Consider the following 26,249-nt stretch of genomic DNA (forward strand, 5'->3'; position numbering starts at 1 on the left):
AATTATTCTTTAATAAATAAATTTATCAAAATTTTTCTATAATATTAAAATTTATCGAAAAATGTTCTATAAAAATGTCCTAAATGTTTCGAAAAAAGAAAATTTCTTGAAAAATTTTAATAAATTTTTTAAAAATCATTTTACAAAAATGATCTATAAAAAAAAAATATCGAAAAATGTTCCATTAAAAATGAAATTTCTCAAAAATATTTTATAGAATAAAAAATGTCTATATTAAGAAAATTTCTTAAAAATTTTTATATATAAAATATTTTGAAACATGTTGTATGAAAAGAAATTTTATCTAATAATGTTTCACAAAAAGGAAATTTCTAAAAAATATTCTATAAATATAAAATATTCTATAAAAATAAATTCAAAACTACAATAAATAAAAAAGCAATAAAACTTTGAATGTTCATATCTTTGAGAGTTTATATCGGATTTAATTCCTTCTTTAATTGCAATAAAATAGGAAATTCAAAAAAAAATCTTTAAAAAGAAAATTTAACATCAATTTTCGTAATCCGTAAATCATGGAAAAACTTTCTAGAAATTAAGAATTTATAAAATTTTTCACAACTTTAGAGAAACAAAAATGTTCCACCTGCAAATTATTGCAAAATTTCTTATTTTTAAATTCAATGGCAGCTAAAAATTTAAGTACTTTTTTTTATAGTATTTCGTATTTTTTAAATGCACAATAAATAATTTATTAAACCATTTGACCACCATGACAATTGTGGGGCCCCAATTTACTCCTACACATAGGGGTTAACAATTAATAAAATAAAATACTAGAAAACACGAAATACCAGAAGGTCATACACTTTGTTGTTAACAATTTTATGTCACGTTCCAAGAAAAAAAAACATTATTATACTATTGGTAAGACGTTTCTTTTCCTTTCACTTGTTTTTCTCTTTTTGTCAAAATGAAAAATTCGAATTCTTGCCAACTTACAACGTTTATTTCCAACGACTCAAAGCGACTGCATAAATAAACGAATTTTGTAAATGAACTATTTTTTATATAAAATTACTTTTATTTAGTTGCTTAGTTGTTAATACATAAAATCTTAACCCCACTACACTTTACCGATTCTCAATGGCTCCACGTCATTACATTTAATTATTATTGAATGCTTGACAATGGTTGATATTATGTATTTAATTTTGTTGTGGCACATACTCGCACTCGTTTGCAAACAATTGATATTAATTGAAATAATTCATTTAAAAACACACACTCATACACTCACATGTACATGTATGTATGTACATATATTGATGTCCCCTTTGCATGACTTTATGTTTTCTAAAGAAATCTGATCGATTGGTCTGTTAAGGGTTTTACAGCAATGTAAACATTGTCAATGACGAATCACATATTATTTATGTACATATCTATTATCTAGTGTACTAATTGCATTGTTAGAATTATTATCAAGGTGGCAAAAATATGTAAAAAATAACGATAAATTGTTAATAAGTTTTTATATGTTGTAGTTTTTGAAGATGTAGGAGAATTTATATTTTTAATCATGGATGTATAATAAGAACACTATATTACTCAATGCATTTTATGTCATTTATATAACATTGAAATATAGATCGTATATCCATAACATTAAGGTCCTTAAATGACTATATGATATATCTCCATAAATTTGACTGTTGAAAGCACGTGTAGGAGCTTGATTATATATCATAATAAAGTTTTCCGGTGCTTCAATACCCAATCCAAATACAAATAAAAAATACCAAAATGTCTCCCATATAGAATATTATTCATTTAGCAATATGTATGTTTAGTTTCTAGTTTCTATTCTAAAAAAGTATCATTTAAACAACAAAAAATATAAAAAATTACTTCTCGTAGATTCTCTTTCATTCAGAAGGAGAACCATAGCCACTTTTTTTTGAGGCGGCCTCAAATTAAAACCACAATACATATGCTTAATATTTTTCTTGGTTCCGATACTTAGATATGTTGGCGTTAGTTTTATTCCTTCAATCTTTCCTAAGTCACAAAACTTAACAAAAAAAATTAAAACAGATTATTACAGATTTTTTCTATATTTTAACCAAATTTTGTTCTACATCACAAGCATTAGATATATTTGGCGCATGTGCCCCACGGGCAGTTCTGGGGTTTAGTTGCAATTTTTTCGGGCTTTAAATAATATTATCGAAAATATTATTATGTCTTATTGTTCACTATTATTGACGTTCTAATACTGGCCAATATATTTTTTCTATCACAAAAACTAAAAAAGTTAGCGCAAAAATTCACACAGTGAAATATTTTCACAGCCCTTTGATAAACGAAAACAAAATTTGATAATGCGATAAAATCGATTACCCAGTTTTCAATTTATTCGCTTGGCAGATGTGCCCCTATGGCTATGACTCTTCTACCCTATGTTAAAATGTATATTTCTAGATTCAATTTTGTATTTTGTCGTCATATTATAGAACATACAAATAGTACCATTTGAAGACTGAAGTAGCAAAGAGTCACCTCTTATGAATTCTCACCAGCCATGTTAAATATTATGTTGCTACGTACTATTTGATGAGCAAAAAGTACCAAACTTGTCAAACTGAGTTGTGCAGATTAAATAAAGTTTTTTCTTAATAAATATTGTTAAAATTTTATTACTTAGAACAATAAAATAGTGGAATAAATACTGTCTTTGTGGAAAAGTACGAAACAGTTGTCTCATACTTTTGAAATATGTATTCAAAGAAAGTTAATTATTATTATTTTTCACTTCAATCGTTAAGGATAAAAAATAAAATTAATTTAACTTTTTTTATATTTTTTTTAATATATATTTTTTTAATTTTCCCCCATCTCTGCACAATTTCCATTAACTTTGTTAATAACAAAACAATAACAACTTACAATCACACAGTTTTTGATTTTTTCATACAAAAATTGATTTGTGATGGAAAATTTTAAATAATTTTGTTTAAAATAATGATCAATAATATTTTGCATTTGAAAAAATTTCGAACAGGTTTTGTACTTTACCCTTTCCGATTTTGATGAAACATATTTTTTGTATAAATACGTAGTTTAAATTTCTTCAAAATTTCTAAATTTATTAGAATTTAAATTTTCTTGTGGTTCAAAGTTTACATTTTTTAAGATTTTTTTAACAAGCATTAAATTTAATCCTTTTAGATCTTAATAAAATCCTATGTCTTTTAATTTGACATTAGAATATTTTTATTAAAAAAGTCTTTTAGTCAACTTTTTCAAAAAATTAAAAAAATCAAAATTTTTAATTTTAGTTCAAAATTATTCTCCACACGAATTTTCAATTTTTTTATGAAAATAATTTGTGAATAATATTATATTTTTTCTTAAATTTTATAAAAATGTTATAGTTTTATTTAATCATATTATAATTAATATCATTATGTTTAATTTCGCTAAAATTTAAGAAAAAAATATTACGAAAGGTTTTCTTACTTTCGTAAAAATGGAAAAGGGTTCTATTAAAAAATATTTCGTAGTATACACGAAATTTTTGCAAATATAACGAAAATAGAAGTTACGAAATTTTTTTTCGTATAGTTAAGCATGGATTATTTTCAATTTTTCAATTATGCGAGTAATTTTAATAAAAAATTGTTTTTTTCACATTTCCTTATTGTCCCATTTTTAGTAATGGAACACAAATACAACAAATATAAATGGATTTTACTTTTTTTGAGATATCCTTCACTCAAGGATATTTTCAAGGAACTATCCTTGTATTAAAACTGTAATTTTTTAACAATAATAGTATTAAACTACAAGATATACGCTGAAAAAATCCATGCTTAATATATACGAAAAATTTCGTACATTGTACGAATCGTTCGTTGTTTCGCACCACAAAATTCTTTCATAATATATACGAAATTGTACGAAATAATTTAATATAATGCAAAATAATCTTGGAAAAATTAATTTACATAAATTGAAAAAAGTGAAAAATATATAAATATAAGCAAAAATTAATTTATGCAAACATTTTTGTTCATTTTAAAATAATTTTAGTTCAAAATTATTCTCCACACGAATTTTGAATTTTTTATGAAAATAATTCGTGAATAATATTATACTTTTTCTTTAATTTTATAAAAAAGTTGTAGTTTTATTGAATGATAATATGATTAATAAAATTATGTTTAATTTCGCTAAAATTTTGGAAAAACATTTTTTTTCGTAAAGTTCAGCATGGATTATTTTTAGTGTAGGTTTTAATTAGAGACTAAAACGATTAAAATCATAAATATATTTTTTAGAAAATATACGATGTAAAATTTGAAAAGAAGTACAAAAAATATTTAAACTTTAAATTTCAATAAAAAAGGTTATATATATATATATACACTGAAAATAATCCATGCTCAACTTTACGAAAAAAAAATTTCGTAACTTCTATTTTCGTAATATTTACAAAAATTTCGTGTATAATACGAAATATTATTTAAAAAAACCCTCTTCTTCTTTTACGAAAGTACGAAAACCTTTCGTAATATTTTTTTCTTAAATTTTAGCGAAATTAAACATAATGATAATAATTATATTATGATTAAATAAAACTACAACATTTTTATTAAATTTAGAAAAAGTATAATATTATTCACGAATTATTTTCATAAAAAAAATTTAAAATTCGTGTGGAGAATAATTTGGAACTAAAATTAGAAATTTTATTTTAAAATGAACAAAAATGTTTGAATAAATTAATATTTCGTAAATTTTACCATATTTATCCAAAATTCACTTTTTTAATTTATGTAAATTAATTTTTTCAAGAATATTTTGTATTATACTAAAATATTTCGTACAATTTCGTATATATTACGAAAGAATTTCGTTGTGCGAAACAACGAACGATTCGTACAATGTACGACATTTCTCGTATATATTAGGTATGGATTTTTTTCAGTGTATTATAACCCTCTTTATATAAATATAATTATATTGCCTTACTACATTTATATGCAGCATTGTGTAAACTTTTAAGTTAATGTGATCATCTATTTCAGTTGACTCATCAATAACTTAAAATAGATGTTTATTCAATACTAATAGCTATAAAATACAATCTAATGCAATTTAAGTTTAGCTTTTACAAATTACCAAATATTAACAATTGTGTTTTACTTACCTATAAACAGTTTATATTTGTTAGTACAAAATAGTGCTAAATAAAGCAAACCCTTAATTGTATTAATTATTTTGTAATTTTGGTTAATCTTAAGAATTGTTTTTTAAGTTTTATCTTTTATTTAAATTATTAATATAGACTTTTTAAATTGACTTTAAATACAAACGTGTGTTACACAGTTTTTAATATTTAAATTTATGAATGAATTAAATATTATTTAACTTATTATTCCAAATAAATAAAAGCTTTACTTATTTCTCCTGTTATCTAAACTTTAGAAATAACCAAGTAGAATAGAGAACAATCAATTGTTTAGCTTGTTTGTAGGAAATTTCCTCACAATACTGAAAAATGTTTTTTTTTACTAGACTAAATTGTCTTTGTTCATTAATGTCTAGAAATTTGTTTTAATATTTTACTTTACTTTTAATAGAAAAACTGTAACATACAAACAATACTTACAAATATATTTACAATATTCTGTAATAAAATTAATAAAAATCAAACAATGAAAATGCAAACAACTTATAATTTAAATGCAATAAAATGTTCACTATAATACAGTTTGTCAAAAAAGTTATTCACGTAAAGAAATTGTAAAGACAATGTTGTTAAACGAAGAATTTTATAAAATAAATAAAACTATTTTTTACAATATTTTTCAATATTTTTTTTCTCCTCTTTCCAGATTGTCTTTAATCAATTGCAGAATGTAATGTTTTTTTTTTACTAAATTTTTATTTTTAAATGGATACGCAAATTAAATTTGTTATATACTGTAAGTATAAAAATGTATGCATGTTTTAGAAATTAATACATTATTTATTACTTAGTCTATACTATACAATTTTATTGAAAGCATTTTATTAATTTTTTTATAAATAATTAATTAATATCAAAATGTTTGCTAATAAATTGGAAATTTAAAATATCTTTATTCATTATGTTAAATGTTAGAAAATTGAAATATCTAGGTCATCTATAAGTTGTATGTATGAACTAGAACTTAACTAGAATGAACTAGAACTGAATCAGAACTGAACTAGAACTGAACTAGAACTGAACTAGAACTGAACTAGAACTGAACTAGAACTGAACTAGAACTGAACTAGAACTGAACTAGAACTGAACTAGAACTGAACTAGAACTGAACTAGAACTGAACTAGAACTGAACTAGAACTGAACTAGAACTGAACTAGAACTGAACTAGAACTGAACTAGAACTGAACTAGAACTGAACTAGAACTGAAATAGATCTGAACTAGAACTAAACAAAAAAAGAAAATTGAACAATTTAACTATTGGATTACTATTGGATATGAACATATTTCATTTTCTAGTTTTTTAAGAAATATTTAAATTTGTTTATAATCGTTTAAATGCTGGTTTGGAAATCATAGATTTTAAAAATAACGATTTTTATACATTTATAGCCATATGGCACTATTTGTTGTCTCTACACATGGCAACTTCATATTAACTCTTATTCGAATTTGACACATAGGTGGCGCAGTGCATACCAAGTTAATCTGTCAATTTGTTTTTGTAAATTTGCAAATTTAATATTTGTTGTTGACATTTTCACTTGCATTTAATTAGATTTTTCACAAGACGTAAAAAAATAATAGAAAATAATACAGAAAAGTGCTTTATCCACAAATAAAAGTGTCAAAATCTATTAGCAAATATAAAAGGCCATAAATGAGTGTACAAAATGAATTCGCAACAGCCAACACAATATAATTTTAAAGTTGTTCTACTTGGGGAGGGGTGCGTGGGAAAAACATCGATTGTTTTGCGATATGTCGAGGATAAATTCAATCCTCAGCATATAAGTACACTACAGGCTTCATTCCTCACCAAGAAGGTGACCCTAGAAAATGGCAGCAAGGTGCAATTGAATATCTGGGATACTGCCGGACAGGAACGTTTTCATGCTCTAGGACCCATATACTATCGGGGCTCTCATGGTGCCATACTAGTGTATGATATCACCGATCAAGACTCGTTTCAAAAGGTAAAAAATTGGGTTAAAGAACTTAAACGTATGCTAGGCTCTGAAATAATCCTAGCCATAGCAGGCAATAAAATAGACTTGGAAGAGCATCGTACAGTAATGGAAGAGGATGCGTTGTCATATGCTGAAAGTGTAGGTGCTCATTATTTTGAAACTTCTGCCAAAACAAATGACAATGTAGAAGAAGTATTTGTAGAGCTAACAAGACTTATGGTGCAACATGCCCAACAAAACAATCAAAAACAAAGAACAATGACTCAACAGCAATTCGGCCAAAGACGTTTAATCGTAGAAGATTCCACAGAAGGCAATGATGGTAATCAAACCCAAGTGCCTGAAGGTTCTCGTTCCTGTTGTGGTTAAAATGTTGTTATAAAGGGTTAATAAATAATCCCACCACATTTATTCACCCAACCACCCAAAAACATTTCTCTACATTAAACAATAAAAATGTGCAGCAGTAATAAAAGTATACCAACCCTGCATATGTGAACGAGTAACTGTAGTAGTTTAATTATTTAAATAAATAAATTTATGTGATAAAATTATTAAATTAAACAAAAATATATAAAGAAAATCGTATGTATGTTTATAAAGTACATATAGTTAATATTATATTGTTAATAATTTGTTTATTTCTACTTATTCTTAAAAAAAAATAGCTTAGAAATTTTTCATTTCTATTATTTTCTCTACTTCTACTTTAAAAAGTAGCTCAAGCTTTTATGTATCAAATGTATCATGTCTCTGTAAAAATTAAAAAAAAATGCTTGTCCATATAATCAATTTTTAATTATCTATTCCCTAGAAAGAAATAAAAAGAAGAAAGAAAAATAAAAATTGTAGCTGACACCGAGGAAAACATATTTTGTACGCCGTTGTATTAAGAGTAATTAAAACATGTCTGCTTATGACTCAACCTTTCTGGAGATAACGTTTAAATCTTTTGGCTTTAGTCATTATGTTTATGAATTACCAGAGGTAGGTGAATTATTATTAAGTTATTGGCGTTATTAACTTTCAAATAAATTTAGGTGACAATAAAGTAGCAGCTAGATATCAGTATTTAAAAACAACAGGATATGATACAACTGGATATGATTTGTATAAATAATAAGCAACAAATAAGACACAAAGAACATTGATGGTGTAGCTGATTTCATAAAAATTTCAAACGGGTAAGTTTATTTTTATTACATTTCATTTATATTATTTATCTTAAACCTTTACAATACTTTTAAAGATAAACATTTTGCAACTTACTTTTTGTTAAATTTATTATCGGCATAATATTAAAATTATTGTTAGAATATCTCTGTCATCAAATCTTACAAGTTTCTTATTTAGATTAGATTTCAAAACCAACTGAAAAATCATTTTGTTGAGCCCTCATGATCTTTATATTTCTGAAAAAACTAAAAGAGTTTTTTTTTTGGTTTAAATTTTATATTTACCCAAATAATATCGTCCGAATTGAAATTTAAATAGATATAAAGTTGATTTTAAATAGAATTAAAATTTAACTTATTTAAATTGGGACACATAGTATGTAATTAACTGAACTAGGATCTGATCTAGAACTAAACTAGACCTATATCTGTACTAGAACTGGAAAGAATATAAACATGAATTAGAACTGAAAATGGAAATGAAATATACAAAACTGAACTAGAAATGAACTAGAACCGAACTAGAACTGAAAGAACTCAATTAAAACTGATATAGAACTGAAATATAACTGTACTTGACCTTAACAAGAACTGATCTAGAAGTGAACTAGAACTAAACTAAAAATGAACTAGAACTGAACAAAAAATTAAATGGAACTGATCTAGAACCGAACTAGAAATGAACTAGAACTGAACTAGAACTGAATTAGAACTGAACTAGAACTGAACTAGAACTTAACTAGAACTGAACAAGAACTGAACTAAACTAAAACTGAACTAGATCTGAACGAAAACTGATCTAGAACTGAACTAAAACTAAACTAGAAGAAAAAGTACTGAACTAGAAATGAGCTAAAACTGAACTAGAACAGAACAGTACTAGAAGAATTAGTACCGATCTAGAAGTGAACAAAAACTAAAGTAGAATTGAACTAGAACTGAACAATGAAATGGAAGTGGACTTGAACTAAACTAGAACTGAACAAAAAATGAAATGGAACTGAACTAGAGCTGAACAGGAACTGAACTTAAACTTAACTAGAAGAACTAGAAATAACTAAAACAAACTGAAGAACTAGTGCTGAACTAGAAATGAGCTAAAACTGAACTAGATCAGAACTGTACTAGTAGAATTAGTTTCGATCTAAAAGTGAACTAAAAAATGAAGTAGAACTGAACTAGAATTGAAGTAGAACTGAACTAGAACTGAACTAGATCTGAACTAGAACTGAACTAGAACTGATCTAGAAGTGAACTATAACTGAACTAGAACTGAGCTAGAACTAAACTAGAACTGAACAAAAAATGAAATGGAACTGAACTAGAACTGAACTTAAACTTAACTAGAACTGAAGTAAATCTAAACTAGAAGACCTAGAACTGAACTAAAAATAAACTGAAGAACTATTGCTGAACTAGAAATGAGCTAAAACTGAACTAGAACAGAACTGTACTAGAATAATTAGTATCGAACTAAAAGTGAACTATAAATGAAGTAGAAGTGAACTGGAACTGAACTAGAACTGAACTAGAACTGAACTAGAACTGATCTAGAACTGAACTAGAATTGAACTAGAACTGAACTAGAACTGAACTAGAACTGAACTAGAACTGAACTAGAACTGAACTAGAACTGAACTAGAACTGAACTAGAACTGAACTAGAACTGAACTAGAACTGAACTAGAACTGAACAAGAACTGAACTAGAACTAAACTAGAACTGAACTAGAACTGAACTAGAACTGAACTAAAACTGAACTAGAACTGAACTGAACTAGAACTGAACTAGAACTGAACTAGTATTGAACTAGAACTGAACTAGAACTGAACTTGAACTGAACTAGAACTAAACTAGAACTGAACTAGATCTATATTAAAACTAAACTAGAACAGAACTGTACTAGAAGAATTAGTACCGAACTAGAAGTAAATTAAAACTGAAGTAGAACTGAACTGAACTTAAACTAAACTAAAACTGAAATAGAACAGAACTAAACTAGAATTAGTACCGAACTAGAAACAAACTAACACTGAACTAAAATTAAAAAAGAACTTCAACTGGAATTGAACTAGAAACTAGAATACAACTACAAATAAACTAAAACTAAATTTATACTGGGATCTGTCTCACTTAAAAGAACTGTCACTGAACTTGAATTTTACAAGAATTAAACTGTAACTGATTTCAATGTCAAGCATTTACTAAAGAATAGTTTTTGTTATTATACTATTCTTTAGTAAATATATATTGAAAATATAGTTCAACTATTTTTTTCGCCGTTTGTACTTATATCGTACTTAATCTGCAGTTAATTATAGTTTTATTCATCAATCCATAACGTAATAGATTCATTATTTTGATTAAATTTTTTGCAATTAAATAATACAACTTTTTTATTTTATTGTACTTTATTGTTATTATAAAGTGATGCAATAAATTTGCATTTTTTAAAAAATAATTCATATATTAATATATAAATGCTTTTATTACTTTTCTTTTATATTATACAAAACTTTTTTTAATAAGACTCTTAAATTCGAAACAAAAGTATTTGTAAATAAAAAACAAAACGAACAATATTTTTCTTTTTGTTTATACATACTATATAGATGTTTTTAATTAATATAGTTAAAAAAAGACGAACTAAAAGTTTTTTTTACTTAAAAACTAAAATTTCAAGAATATTGCTATTCTTCTACTATTTTATTATATTTTAGAGTTGTGATCATACTTATTACAAATTATGAATAGTTTTTTGATAAATAGAAATAGAGAAAAAGTTGGTTATAAAATTGTATTTTGTTTTTATTTATGATAATTAACTTAATCACAGAACTACTATTGATGCAAAAATTAAATGTATTAGAAATTCTTTAGCAGCTGTCGTCGTTGTTGTTATGTTATTTTCAGAAAGAAAAAAAAACACAAAAATAAAATCACTTAGCTCGATTATATCTAGAAGGATCAATTTCTTTAGAGAATTCAGTCATAACTTCTTTATAAATGACTGGATCTAAATTGCGGCCCAACATATAGATAAGCCACCAATCACCAATATCCAATTTTTGTGATAAAATACGGCAAGTTTCCAAACTAATCATACGATTGCGGGCATGCAACAGGCGAGGACGGAACTTGGGCATAAATAACATAAGACCGCTGTAGGGAAGAAACATAATAGAATTAATAACATAAAGAGGATTTCAAATAACAAAATAGTTTTTAACTTACCGGAATACTAACAATCCTATAAGGAGAGCCAACAAAATCATATACCAAAACCATATGAAAACATATGTTTTCTCATTCACTATATTCAAGGGTAGAATACACAAAGAGTCGTGTTTCTGCAATGAACCCGAAGCACCATATTTATGGAATATACATTTAGTTACACGGGGAAATATATAAACCATAGGATCTACTCTCTGTTCCTGTGGCACATCTGACAATTGCATTATTCTCGTACCATATGACATAAATTCACCATCAAAGAAACGATTCATTAGATACATTTGTAAAATGATATTGACAAAGCATAAAGCCTCACAAAGCCAATATCTAATGGCATACATCTTATGACGTTTGACATGTTTTGTCAAATAATCGAGTAAAGCATCACGTTTAGCCTCTTTTTCTTGTCGCGTACAGATAGTGATATTCAGGCCCATAACAATCATACGCATAAGACCGCCTTCAAATTTATCCCATAAAAATTTTGGTGTATAACATGCAATGGCCTTAAAAAAAGAAAATTATTAATAAGCATTTTTTAAATGTGTTTTTATTAAAGTATTAACGAATTTATAATTGTTTGTTTTTATTTAACTTTTTATTTTGTTTTCTTTTCAAACATGCAAATCTTTTTAATTGTTTTTAAATCAAAACATCAACCAAATTTTACAAACTCTTTGGTCATTGATCTTTTAGTTTGTTTTTTTTTTATCAATGCATGTATATTTGTATATGTTTGCAAAATTTAATTTGTTAGGCGCTGTGCGTGATTTAAAAAAAAAAAATTATAAAGTTTTATTTTGGAAGTTTGACTATGTTTTTCATTTTGTATTTGTTTTTTTACTTTTTTTCTACAAATTCATCATTAATTTAAATCACGTCCAAAAGTCAGCATTTCTTCAATGGTTAATAAAGCAAAATAAAATAACAAAAAAATTTTAAATACAGAATGGTGTTTAAAGCAAAAAACACAATAAAATTAAATAACAGAGTTAAATACATAGGTTACTGCATTTGTTTTGAGAAACAATTGGAAGTTCAATCGGTCTCAGTTAATCAAAACCAACAGTATAACAGTTATGGTTTTATTACATTTCTTTTTTTTAATTTCATTTAAACAAGTATGAATGTATCGTCGGAAATATTTTTAATAATTCTTGAAAAAAAAAGAGATTTTTTACAAGAGTGCTCATAGATGAGTAGGGGTAAATACGGACCTATCCTTATAAATTTTGGTATAAAAATTTACGTCAACTTTAACGTTATTTATGGACAATTTAATCGTGTTATTAATGTTTATAAGTAAACATTGACTTTAAGTCAGTTTCTTATCAGAAAATTACAAAAAATCGGCGATTTTTGTTGACATAATAGAACATTTAATGTAATTATGAACCTAAAAGCCTTACTCGGGGATACGTTTGTATGGGGGCTAGGTGAATTTAAAGACTGATTTCATTCATTTTCGATAGCGTTCGTCCCTAGACCAAAAGAAGAGTATTTCATCATCATGGTTTACATTACACACATCAACACAAACGCATAATACCTTCCAAACTATAGTGGTGTTAGGTATGAAAAGTGAAGATATATTCAATATGGTTAAAAAGTAAATAATTACGACTATTAAGGGACTGTTCCTTTAAACGCGAACGAACAAGTATTTTCTAGTTTTATATTGAAAACAACAAATAAATTCAAAAATGGTTATTGTTTTCAATATAAAAATGAGAAAGAAATGTTCGTTCGCATTAAGAGGAACAGGCAGTATGTTTGTTTTCGATATATAGACAAAAATTTCCTTTAATTACGTATAAATAGGTTGTTAAAACACAGAACATTTGACCAAAATCCGTGTTATAATATCTATATGAATTATATATCTATATCTATAAGAATTTTCACTAATAAATGTAAATTTCTAATTTTTTTTGTTCGAAAATATAATTGTGACTAAAAAATTTTAATTGAATTAAATTTTTATTAAAATTTTTAAATCACATTCAAAAATGCGGTATTCCATTATAATCGAAATTCTGCTAGAAATTTTTAAATTTCACTATACACTAAGAAATCCATATTTTTACTAGAAATTTCTAATTTTAACAAGAAAATTTAATTTTCTTTGAAATTTTATAAATTTCCACTTATCAAATTAAAATTTCAACAGAATTGAAAATAATTTCATTAGAAAATCTATTGAATAACTGTTGAGGATAAATTTTCAGAGAAATCTGAAAATATATTTACATATGTTAGAAATTTTAATTTCGTATTTGATTTTCACTAGGAAATAGTTTTTTCATCAGTAAATCGATTTTTAAGGACCTATATTATATTGTCATTCAGTTTATAAAACATCAAAATATCAATCGAAGATAAAAAAGTATGGTAAATATAGGTCTATATTTGACAGTAACACCCGTAATAACTCCCATTTCAGAAACTGTCTTCAACACTCATAACTGCTTTAAAAAGTAAATTCACAATAAACTTCAAGATAATCGGACCATAACTGCTAATACCCAAACTATTATGCCTCCAATAAAAAATCAGCTTTAAATGAGAATAAAATTCGAAAAAAAAACTGATTTGTCACGATAAAGTTATCCCTTTAAAATTTTAAGATATCGTTTGCAAAGTTTCATTTTATAATAATTGACAACATTTTTTTAATAAATCTATTATTAAAATATTGATCAAATTTGATCAACTCGAATAGGCCCACTGTTAGATTGAATAGAACAAATTTTTCAACAATACAATCTACACGATAAGTAATCATGACTTATATAAAAATTATTTCTATATATGTAGTATGTATGGTATATAAAACAACATTAAAACCTTAATTAAAGCCAATTGAAGTGGAATTGAGAAACTACTATATTTGTATAAACATACATAAAAAAACTTTATACATATGTACATAGTTTTAAACTCATCCCAAACTTAACAACATAAAGTACTTGAAAAACATAGTAATAAAAGACTGAATTTAAACACAATGGTTGACGACGATGATGATGATGATTTTCGAAATTTAAGTACTTGTACAGAGTAACAAGATCACTTCTAAAAAACTCGTGTAGACAAATAAATGGTTTTTAAATTGTCTATAGAAAAAAAACAACAACTAAGAAGAAAAGAAAAAATTAAAGAACTAACCATATTTAGCTGGAAATAAGAGAATAAGAAAAAAGAAGAAATTCGAAAAAATAGCAAGAATAAAGAAATATAAACAACGAAATTAGATCTCTCCCAAAAATGATCATTACAAGAAAACGTGATCAATCGTGTATAAAAATAAACAAATATCAATATTTTGTTTTTTTTTGACAAAAATTGAAGCATTAAAATAACTGTAACACACGTATGTTATTTCTTTATTTTCACATTAATTGATTCAATTATTTTATGCGATTTTGTTTTAATAAAAAAATTTAATTCAATTAATGTTTAAACAATTGAAATTTAAAACTATGTAACTGAAATGTTTATATTTATAGTATAAAACGTGTGAAAAAAAAACTTTTTTTATTTTAAATTGTCTTTAAAAGTAATCACGCATAAAAAAACAAAATATTGCATCACATATATAAATCGCGTTTTAAGTATAGTAAGCATTGTTTTGAAATTTATGTTGGTGTGTAGTTTTTTTTTTCAAATTTGTTTTGACCACAATTGTAGTTTGTTAGCCTATACGCCACCAAATAATTAAAGTTTTCATGTGGCTATTCTTATATACGAATTTAATTAATGTTTTGTATTTTAAAAACAAAGTATTAAAACTCACCTGAAAGAAGAGCACAAAACAAACCCACTGATAGTAGGTATAGTATTTTTTAGCATCTTCATCATCAAAATCATTTGCAATACCAGGATGTGCCACTTCGCGACCAACCTAAAAAAATTATAAAGAAAAATATGAGATTTCAAATTGTAAAAATTTTTTCAAATACATAAATATGTATTTCAAGTTCACAAAAAAAAAAGATTTTTAATAAAACTATTTCTTTTCAACAAAAATATGCAATAATACCACATGTCAAAGCTTTGTGCAACGTTTTCTTATACATATAAAATATTAATGAATTGAATCCTTTTATCATACAAAAAATTCTATGTATAAAATAAAACCCGCATGATCAATGCAATAAAAAACTTTTAAAGAATTTTGATGCAATGGCACACACATTGACATGAGTACTGGACGTTTGCAAAATAGCGTGTAAATACTCCATCAGATGTACATTTTATGAATTATTAAAAACTATAAAGCAGAAAAAATATAAAAGACTTATAAACTGAAGACAGCCAGGAATGAATACAAATTCACTGGTATATAAACTTTAAAAAAAATACTTTAATTTATGCGCAGACAACTTTATGACGCCCCCCAAAGTTTTCTCTTGAGATTTTTATATATATTTTTTAAATGGAGGCGTTATCTGGTTTTAATTATACTTTAAATGATATGTTATGGGGTACAAAAAATAAGACTAAAGATTGGGAAACTCTTTTCATTTTCAATATGGTTTTCAACATACATATTTTTTTAATTTCTTCCTTTAAGATTGTTTTTATAGTTTTATTTGTTTTAAAATAATATGTTTAGTTTTAAGAACCGTTTCGTTTGCAAAACAATTTAGGAATATGAAAAAACGTACGACATGAAATTAAGACAACCTTTCAAAGAATCGGTAATTGGATATGATTCTACAGTATGATTTTGTTTTATTTATTGCTCTTGGCATCAGTTAGTTCCTTTAATTGACATTTATTTAAAAGAAATTTGTTTTTTTTTTTCTTGTCTTCTAAAAAGGAAGCAAACAATTGAGAATATGTAAGAGGATAGGGTTTAAAAATTTATTTTTATAAGAGCTAAAATATGTTAATAATTTTTTTGATATACATTTAATGTAACTTCTAATATTTCGCCAAATTGTTTAGAAACAATTTATTAATTTTTAATACTTGCCATTTTCGTAAAATAAGTCGTTTAATGTCTGTGTCAATTCCTGCACGTTAAATCATGGGTTACTTCTTTTGTGGTTTTGAATGTCCAATAAATTTGTTATGAAGTTAAAAAAAGGCTTATGTTGAAGTGATGAAAAGTGGTCTGATTTTCTAAAAACTTCTAGACGTCTGGCAAAGACGATTTGCTTTTAAATTAAATATTTTTGCTAATGTAATACTTAAGGATTTGTAAAACATTTTACTTGAAATTTCATGTATTGAAAAACGGCTTATTTCTGTCAAACATGATGGAAAATATGCTTCCGAAAAGAGCCTTTAAAATTTCTATGGCGTTTAAATACACGACATGCAGCTTTAACAGCTTGAGAATATCGATGATCTGATATTAATATCTATTTGATTAGACTAATACTATATAAGTATTTGTTGTTATAAAAGTTCGACTGTGTCCAATACTTCATAACTTTCGGTTAGTACTGAGCTATTACTAAATTGACAATTGTTGACCGTGTATGACTCGGTGTTTCCGTAGCGTAGATCTATCTTTTGAGGTTAAAAGTCTTAATAATGTCTCTTATATTCGCTTTTTAAAGCGATTATACAATTGTCGTATCTATTGAATGAAAAACTTATGTTTGATAGATATGATGCTTTCTTTAATTTCATTCTTTCGACAAGCAGCTTGAAACGCACCACGCTTGGATTTTTATCTCTTAATCATTGGCAGGATAACGAAATCTAGTTAGTTCACAACATACGATTGAGCAGTTAAATGGGTTAATTCTGTGTTATTATTTGTTACAGACCGTAATTGGCAGATGTCGAATGAAAAGCCACGGAATCAAAAGTTGTTCTGTTTTAATTGAAATTAAAAAAAAAATAGTAAAACTTAGTGTTAATGTTATTTCAGGAGGGTCCGTTATGCAATCAGTAATTCATGAATTATATATCTAATGTTTGGAAATCTGAACTCGAGTCAAGAAGATATAGTAAAAATTCTGCCGCATATATAAAAATCTTAAGAAAAATTACATTTTTATTGCAATATAGTGTTGTATCGGCGTTGCTATCTAAAATTGTGTTCATCAGGTTCTCATGAAGATTCCAATTGTACAGTTGTTCTTACTTCACTCCCGACAGCAAATTTATAAACTATTTCTATTCAAATAGTTTAACTTTTTAAGTTTGTAAGTTCTGCCTGTACATTTTAACCTATTTCAGTTCCAACACAATCGTTCATATAGTTCAATATAAAATTCTTGTTGCTTTCATAATATAAAGCTTCTCTGAATGTCTACTTTTATGCCTGTTCGATTTGTATCTTTATCTGAAGTCTAGTTTTTTTCATAGATAACTTTTAACATTATAGGTCTGCTTGTTTTTACTATTTTAGAAACCACTCGATATGTTCAATACAAAAAGCAGACCTAACATTTAATAGAAAGAAAAGAATAAACAACTTGAAATAGAAGGATATTTAAAGTAAAAATGTTAGCTTTATATTAAAAAAAAACTTACCTGTCTTCGAAACGCATCCGGCATTGTAAATGTACTATGAATCCAACAGAATGTATTCACTACATGTGTTGGTATACCACTAACTATACAACTAATCGGTTGGCCAACATATTGTGTGGCCGTTATAATTAAACTGCACGTCAACAGCAGGACTGTGGTAAATGAATTGTGCAAACGAAATATTGTATTATCCGTTTGTATATCCTGCCATTTTAAATAGCTCTTTAAGCCGACCAGTAACTTATACATCGTGTGAGTATATTAGCGCAGGAGGCAGCGTGAAAGATTTTGGGGGAAATAATTCCAGACTCAAGAGTGTTGGTAGATGATAAAACAAATAGTTATAAAAGAAATCACTTGTAGTTTTGTAAAATAACTAAGAATGTTGTTAATGCTAGAAGATTCATATCAGCTGTAAAGAGAAAAATAAAAACAATAAATAATGAATGTCTTTTTTATAAAATCTAACACGTGTTAAGTTTGAAAATAGTATTTTTTTGTATTTAAATAAAATATTAACAAGTTTTAGAATTTGCATGTGTAGCTAAATAATAAAAAATGTTTGTTTTTTATGAAGTGGAACTAATAATAATTTTATGTCATTTTTTAAGTTATTTTTCTTTAATAACTGCTAATTAATGAGTAAATTTTTAAGTTTTATTTATTTATTTTTAAAGTCAATTTGATATTTTAATTTATTATTTTTGTGGAAATATTCAAATTATTTACTTTATAATGACACTTCGGTTTTATTCAAAACCATATGGTGGAAAAATTAAATTATTTATTTTCTTTAAACTAAAAATAAATTGTGACAAATTTGTTTAGTTCCAAATTGCACCACCACAAAAAAAAAACTTACAAAAATATCCAGACTATTAATTTCAAGTTCACATCAGTAAAAGTTTATTTTTAACTTTTCAACAGCGAATAGAAAAAACTCCTCTTATATTTCTACACAACTCTATGTCTCCCTATTTAATATAATTTAAAATTGTGTGTCTATAATATTCCTAGAAATAAATTTGTTTCTCTCTTCTGTACTTCTCAGAAAATATAAAAATTTTTAGAAACTATTTCATTTAAGGTTCAGTATGCCGTTTCAAGTTTATTGCCCTGCATTCTCAATTCTATTTTGTTTTAAAATTTTTCTTTTTTTTTATCAGTTTTGTATCAATTTATAATTTCTTTACAGAATTATATACAATTCTCTATATGGCTACAAATGCATTTATTTATTATGCATGTATTTTAATTGAATCAAAAATTTCTCAGATTTTATTTTTTTCACTTTCTCATAAGCAGAAAGAATAAAAAAACAAATTCATCTTTATTGGCATTAATTGAGTTCATTCATATCATGTGTTGGTTAGATGTACATCTATTTCTTTCATTGGAATTATTTAAATATTTTTCATTATTTATTTTATTTATGTTATTCTTATTGAAATTTCGACAGGATTTTTTTTTATATGACTGTTAAGATCATTTGGGTTAATTTACGTTTTATTTATAGCTCTAGATCTGATTATTATTCATTTAAGAATGCAGTTCTTTCTACTGATTTTTATTTAAATACTTTTGACAGCAAATATTTTTACACTTCTACGTTCTCAGCTAACACATATTTGACAAAATGTTTTGAATAAACTAAATTAAAGATTTATTTTGATTTTAATCAATTTATAAAAACTTTTATCTTAATTATTATTCTGAAACAGTTAAAAACTTCAAGACTAAATCTGACCTAAAAATCTAGTTTGGTTTACGAGTCAAATTTTCTAAAGTTCTTTTGTTCTAACATTTCTAGAGAATCTTTATATTTTTATTTATTTTTTAAACTTAATTTAATTTGAATTATTAATTGAGTAATTTATTTAAATGTCTTAAATCAAAATTTAAAAAACTAACAAAGTCACTATAATATATTTTAATGAATGAATTGATTTAGTAACATGTAATTGAGTTAAAACAAGTTGTACAAGTTTGATTTGTTGTTACTGCTAGACATTCCATTCATTTACACTGAATAACTATTGTCGTTTTTACAATATTCATTTAAGTTACAATGAAAAAGGTAGAATATGAGCAATTTCGTATCGAGTGAACCAAGTCAAAGAAAAAAAAAAAAGGATTTGAACCAAGGTTAGTACTATTGGATAGTAGGACAGACAGAAATTTTCTGCTCTGTAGGTCTAAAACTGTCGAACTTAAAGATGGTCAAAGTTGGACATTTTAATCATACAGGGTTTTATTTCAAATGTGTGTGACTTTTCACCTATTGGTCCTATTACAAATTGTCCAAAGGAGTTTAGACAGTTTTTTTTCATTCAAATTAGAAGACTTTAAAATTTTAAAAGTCACTTGACGCGAAATCTCTATATGTAAATTTATTACAAAGTGAATGAAATAATACATATTTTTATAACCGTAATATAGATCCAGAAAGATATTTATATTTGGTCTGTTTTGCGAAATTCTAAAACTGTTTACAGCAACACCCGTTTGAAACATCCATAGAAATATTAATTTAAGTTCTTTTTAGATTCTAAGACGTTCCGAATCATGTCATTCTGTATATTAAAAATATAAAAGGGTTCTTTCAATAGACTGCGAAAAATAACTTTGTATGTAAACTGTATTAAACGATACAATTAATTTTAATAGTCTTACTTAACATTCGTCCGCCTGTCTGTCTGGGCCCCTAAATGGGTTGATTTGACAATGAACATAATCTGTCCACTATTGACCATAGTCCCCCATATATATCTACTTTAGAAAATGACTTCAAACTTTTTATGTTTCTTAAAAGTACAAGTCGGACTAATGAAAATTCACTTAAATTTTTTTCAGAATCAAAATCTCTCTTCAAATATCTAGGAATGTAAAACACGATAAAAAAGTTTTTACAAACGATATATTATAACAAACCCCACCAAATTTGTCGCCAACAATTCATTTTATAGTCTTTCTTTACATTCGTCAGCCTGTCTGGGCACCTAAACGGGATGGTAGTAACAATAAACATAATCTGTCCACTATTGATTAATAGCCGTCATATCGTTCCCCCTCAAAATTTTTAATTTTTTAATACAAGTCGGAGTTATAAAATTTCACTTAAAAATTATTTTTAGAACCAAAATCTCTTCCAAATATTTTGGAATGTAAAACCTATTAAAAAAGTTTTCACAAACGATATATTATAACAAACCCCATCTAAATTTGTTGCCAACAATTCATTTCATAGTTTTACTTCACATTCGAATACTTTATAGTTGTCACAAATAATTGTCACAAATCTAAAATATGAAAAATGCATAAAAATAATTGTCAATTTGTAATTGTTATAACAATTGATCTATTGAACTGTTTCTTTAAATTTACGAAATAATTTATAGATTTTTTCATAGGCGGCTGTTATTTATAAGAGAAAAAAAAAACACTAAAATGAAATCAAAAGTTTTTTTAATAAACAATCAAACAGAAAAAATACATAATGAAAATAAATTGAAAAACAATTGTTTAATTAAAAACAGATTTGGTTGATAAATGTTAAGAGAAGATTAAAAGCAAAGTGGAGCATTATTTAAATTATTAAAAAAAATAAATTCTAATAAAAAAAACTTAAAGAAAGCTATTTTTGATATTTTGTAAATATACAATGTAAAAAATCTTTTTTATATTACCTTGACTTTATGTTATTTTCACACTTTTTTTGTTTCTATTGTTTAAGTTTAGTTTCCGTAAACGTAGTAAATTTTTGTATTTATTTTAAAAGACAAGTATTTTTTGTTTATTGCTTGTTTTTTTTTACTTTTTGAAATAAATTTTGCAATTTAATTTGCATAACGACGTAAGCAAAAACACGCTGCCATTCATTCATACCTGTTGCTTTAAAATGAACCGAAAACATTTTTTTAAACCCCTCAAAAAATGCAATTATTATTAGAACACAAACAAGCTTCCCTTAATAGAGTGTTATATCAAGATAGATTTACCCAGAGATTATAAATAATAATTTGAAAAATTGCATAATTTTAGTAGTGTAAATATATTGAATCTAATAGAAATATTATAGTGTTTTTGAGCTGCCTGTTTGATTCAAATCATGCAACACCATCACTTTATACTATGTACATATATGTTATTATCATATTAAAACCCCACACCTTTGCCTCACACTCGTTTTTATAGATTTATTTTTCATACAGAATGACTGACATTAATCTGCACAAGGTTTTTCATCACGTTGTTTTTATTTAGAGATAGAAAAATTCAAACAAAAAAAAAAAAAAACAAATGTCATTACAAATAAGTTGTTTTTAATGTTTGAGGCTGCTGTGATTCTTAATTCAAATTAGTGGTTAAATTAACGCATTAACAAGTTAGTTTTGTAACGAAGATAAATATTTAAATTAGTTTCATATAAAGAAATTGTTTACGATTAAACTTTTATATTTAATGAAATCTTTATTTTATAAATCAAATTTCAAACTGAACAGGTTTTCTAGTACAGTGTCTATTTAAGAACACCATGGACTTGAGTGATATATCCATATGGTTTAGAAACATATGGATATATCACTCAGAATTATTTTCTCCTTCCATTTGATACATAAATTCTTAAATTAATTGAACTTCTTTTCTATTTCAGCTCCATGTACTGCAAAAAATGCCTTAAAAGATGATCGGAGGAAATAACCACAAAATTCTTCAATAATTGCTTCCAGAATGATGTACAAACACCTAAAGAGAAGTGGATCAATCAATATTCAAATGTATATAAAACCTTTAAAAAACATATAAATATGTAAAATTGATATTAATTTATTGTTAAATTATATTATTTATAATTTTATTAGAAAATTTTAACATAATAAACATAAATTTGCATAAAAATCTCATAAAATTCCTTTGTTTTTACTTTCTAAACATTTAAATTTAACGGATATTTTCAAAATTACATCTGGCAATGCCGCATAAAGATATGGGTATTTTTTAATGTTGGCAATGCTGGCTTTAGGGCTAAAAATAGCGCCATCTATTGGGCGGCCCAAATTTGTTCTGCACATAGAAAAATATGTCGCCCAATAGATGGCGCTGACCATTGCCCTATCCAGGGTTGCCATCTCTCAGAAAACGAGGAAAATGCGGGATTGTTTTAAACCGTTATATCTCAAAAACTACTGGACCGATTGAAATAATTGTTTAGGCAATGTGTTAAGGAATTTATTTAGAATCGAAAAACTTATTCCACCAGGGTTGCCAGACAACCACTTTTGAGAAAATGAGCGGGGAACTTTGCACTCCCTTTACCACGCTATATCTTTGGAACCACAGAGCCAATATAAATAATTCCTTTGCCAGTTTGCTAAGGAAGTGTGGTAGAATTGAAAAAATTATCCAACCAGGGTTGCCAACTTTTCATGTTTGGGTTATAGAGCGGGGAACTTTTTATATCTTTACCCTGTTATATCTCGCTAACTAATAGATCGATTGAAATTGTTATTAAGCCAATGTGTTAAGGAATAACGATAGAATCTAAAATTATCAAATTTATTCCGCCAGGGTTACCAGGTTGCAATTTTCACGAAAAAGAATGGGGGGAACTTTGAACTCATTTTAAAACGCTATATCTAGGATACCACTGGATATGTAGAAGTCATTCCTTTTCTAGTTTATTTAGTAAAAGTGTTAAATTAAAAAAAATATTCCTCCAGGGTTGCCAACATATAATTTTTGGAATTAAGAGCGGGGAACTTATCATTTCTTCACTTTGTTATATCTTAAAAACTACAAGTCATATTGAAATCATTCTTGAGTCAATACTTAAAATATTATTTTCGGAATCTAAAATAATTATTCTTTAAGGGTTGCCAGGTTGTTATTTCGTGATATAGAGCAGTGAACTTTACACTTCGTTTACCACGCTATATCTTGGGAACAACCGGACCTATATGATTAATTTTTTTGTCAGTTCGTTTAGAAAAAGTTGTAAAATAAGAAAAATTATACCATCAGGGTTTCCAACATGTTATGTTCGGAATTAAGAACGGTGAACTTGTCATTTCTTTACCTTGTTTTATCTCGAGAACTGTGGGTTATATTGAAATCATTCTTTGTAAAAAATTAATATTAATTTCGAAATCTAACACAATTATTCTTTAAAGGTTGCCAGGTTGTAATTTTGCGAAATAGAGCGGGGAACTTGTCATTTCTTTACCTTGTTATATGTCGAGAACTATGGATCATACTAAAATCATACTCGAACCAATTTGTTAAGGATTAGAAAAAAGTTTTGGGAATAAATAAAGCTTTCCAAGCTAAAAGTTTTGAGCGTAAAGAACAGGGAACTTGTAACTCCTTAAAAATTACATATCTCCCAAGAAAATAGTTTAAATACAATTTTTCTTTAACTATTCATTAATGAAATAGTTGCAAGATAAAAACAATTTATAGAAATTAATAATTTATATTGTTCTTAATAGTAAATTTGGGAAAATTTTGCTATATTTATTTTTTAGATTATTTCATATATGTCAACATATCATTTCCCATGATAATATATAACATTATTTAACACTTATTTAATACATTTTAAATTTGAATAACTTAAATAAAATAACTAAAGATTGTCGAGTTTTTCATTAAATATTTAGTTGGATATTGCTGATAATATCTAAATAAATATTTGCACATATGTCAAACATATTTATTTTGCTTATTCATGGCTTAAGTGTTTGCTTTTTAAGCATTAAACACTTAAAAACACTTGTATATAATATTTTTTTTTATTTTTAAGAATACAACAAATTTAAAACCGGTTAATGACTTAAAAAATTATTTTTTAAATCAATTTTTTATGTTTTGTAACAATAAAAATTATTGATTTAAAACAAAATTGTGTCAAGTATTGAAAACGAAATGACATTTTGACATTGAAAACTATTATTGTAATTATGTTGGCAAAAAATATATTTTGCCATTATTTGAAAATTATTGTTAACAAATAAAGCTCTCTTTAAGAAAATAACAACTTATAATTGTTTCTGAGCTTGGTTTTAAGACTAAACAGAGTTTGTTTTAATGTTTTCTTTTGACTATATACAACAAATAAAATCATTATTTGCTGAATAACAAAAAGATTAAAAACAAATACTTGCTCAAATTACCTTATTTAGAGAAATGTTATTCATACAACTTTCTTAAAAATTTCAAAATATCTGAGAATATTTCAAATATGTAGGTAAATAAATTTGTTTATATTTACTGCAGTTGTTAATTTATTTAGATTAAATTTACCAACCACCTGGCTGTTTGACCAACATATTGTAGAATTTTGAGATTGGGCGTTTTCAAAACAACGTCACGCACTCAGAAACGTTTGGCACATACACTCTTTATAAAGGTTATTTTATTAAAAAAAAAAACAAAAGACTACAATAATTCAACATTCGAAAACAGATGGTTTGTGGTAACAGAGAAAAGCGGTAATTTTAAAATTTCAAACCTTAACTATAGAAAGGAAATAATTGTTTTGAAAAAAAAAACAATGAGGTAGACAATAAGGTAATTTTATCACGAAAATTATTGTTGGTTAAAATACAAAAGAATGAACAAAATGAAATAGTAATTATGCTAACAAAGTACAAAAAAATTGTTACAAATAATAACAAAGTAGTTAGGAAGTTATTCTAACTAAAGTACATTTAATGAATATAGTTAATAATTTAATTGTTTAATTAAGGGGAACTGGTTTAAAAATAAATCGGTAAGGTTATTATAGAGTTATTTTTACAAAAAACCGGTACTTAGACCAATTAAGTCAAATGTCAACAACATTAGTTTTAGAATTCTTTTTTATCGCTGACAAGCGATATCGCCTAAGTCTGCTTAACAACAAATTGATTTCACTAACAAAACTATTTTTTATTTTAAGTGAAATTCTAATTAATCTCAATAAATTTTTGGTAATTTTACTACATTTTCAAGAATTGTAATTGTTATGAGAATAAATAAATTGATCAATTTATCGAATAATATTGTTAGTAATTTCCCATTCTTTTAAAATCAATTAATATTTATTTGATTTATTTTCTAACTATGAACATTTTACAATACAATATCATTTTCTTGCTTAAATGAATCATTA

General features: G+C 25.7%; 2 protein-coding genes across 3 annotated transcripts in view; one reads left to right on the top strand and one right to left on the bottom strand.

The window, feature by feature from the left end:
- The first annotated feature begins 6,735 nt into the window (after positions 1-6,735).
- On the top strand, positions 6,736-7,971 carry LOC111683023 (ras-related protein Rab-21). Its single transcript, XM_023445056.2, has one exon. The coding sequence runs from the start codon at positions 6,892-6,894 to the stop codon at positions 7,555-7,557; it is 666 nt and encodes a 221-aa protein (XP_023300824.2). The 5' UTR covers positions 6,736-6,891; the 3' UTR covers positions 7,558-7,971.
- A 3,202-nt stretch (positions 7,972-11,173) lies between these two features.
- LOC111683019 (innexin inx1) overlaps positions 11,174-26,249 on the bottom strand; it is a 33,977-nt gene continuing 18,901 nt past the window's right edge. For both annotated transcript variants that reach the window (XM_046945952.1, XM_023445053.2), the window contains 4 exons: positions 18,098-18,509; positions 15,396-15,503; positions 11,597-12,105; positions 11,174-11,524 (listed from right to left, as the gene is read on the bottom strand). In XM_046945952.1, coding sequence (XP_046801908.1) covers positions 11,302-11,524; positions 11,597-12,105; positions 15,396-15,503; positions 18,098-18,346 — 1,089 coding nt within the window. In that variant the 5' untranslated portion in view covers positions 18,347-18,509 and the 3' untranslated portion in view covers positions 11,174-11,301. The remainder of the gene's footprint in view (positions 11,525-11,596; positions 12,106-15,395; positions 15,504-18,097; positions 18,510-26,249) is intronic.

This window comes from Lucilia cuprina, chromosome 3, assembly GCF_022045245.1.
Source record: "Lucilia cuprina isolate Lc7/37 chromosome 3, ASM2204524v1, whole genome shotgun sequence".
In the NCBI taxonomy this organism is placed as follows: Eukaryota; Metazoa; Arthropoda; class Insecta; order Diptera; family Calliphoridae; genus Lucilia; species Lucilia cuprina.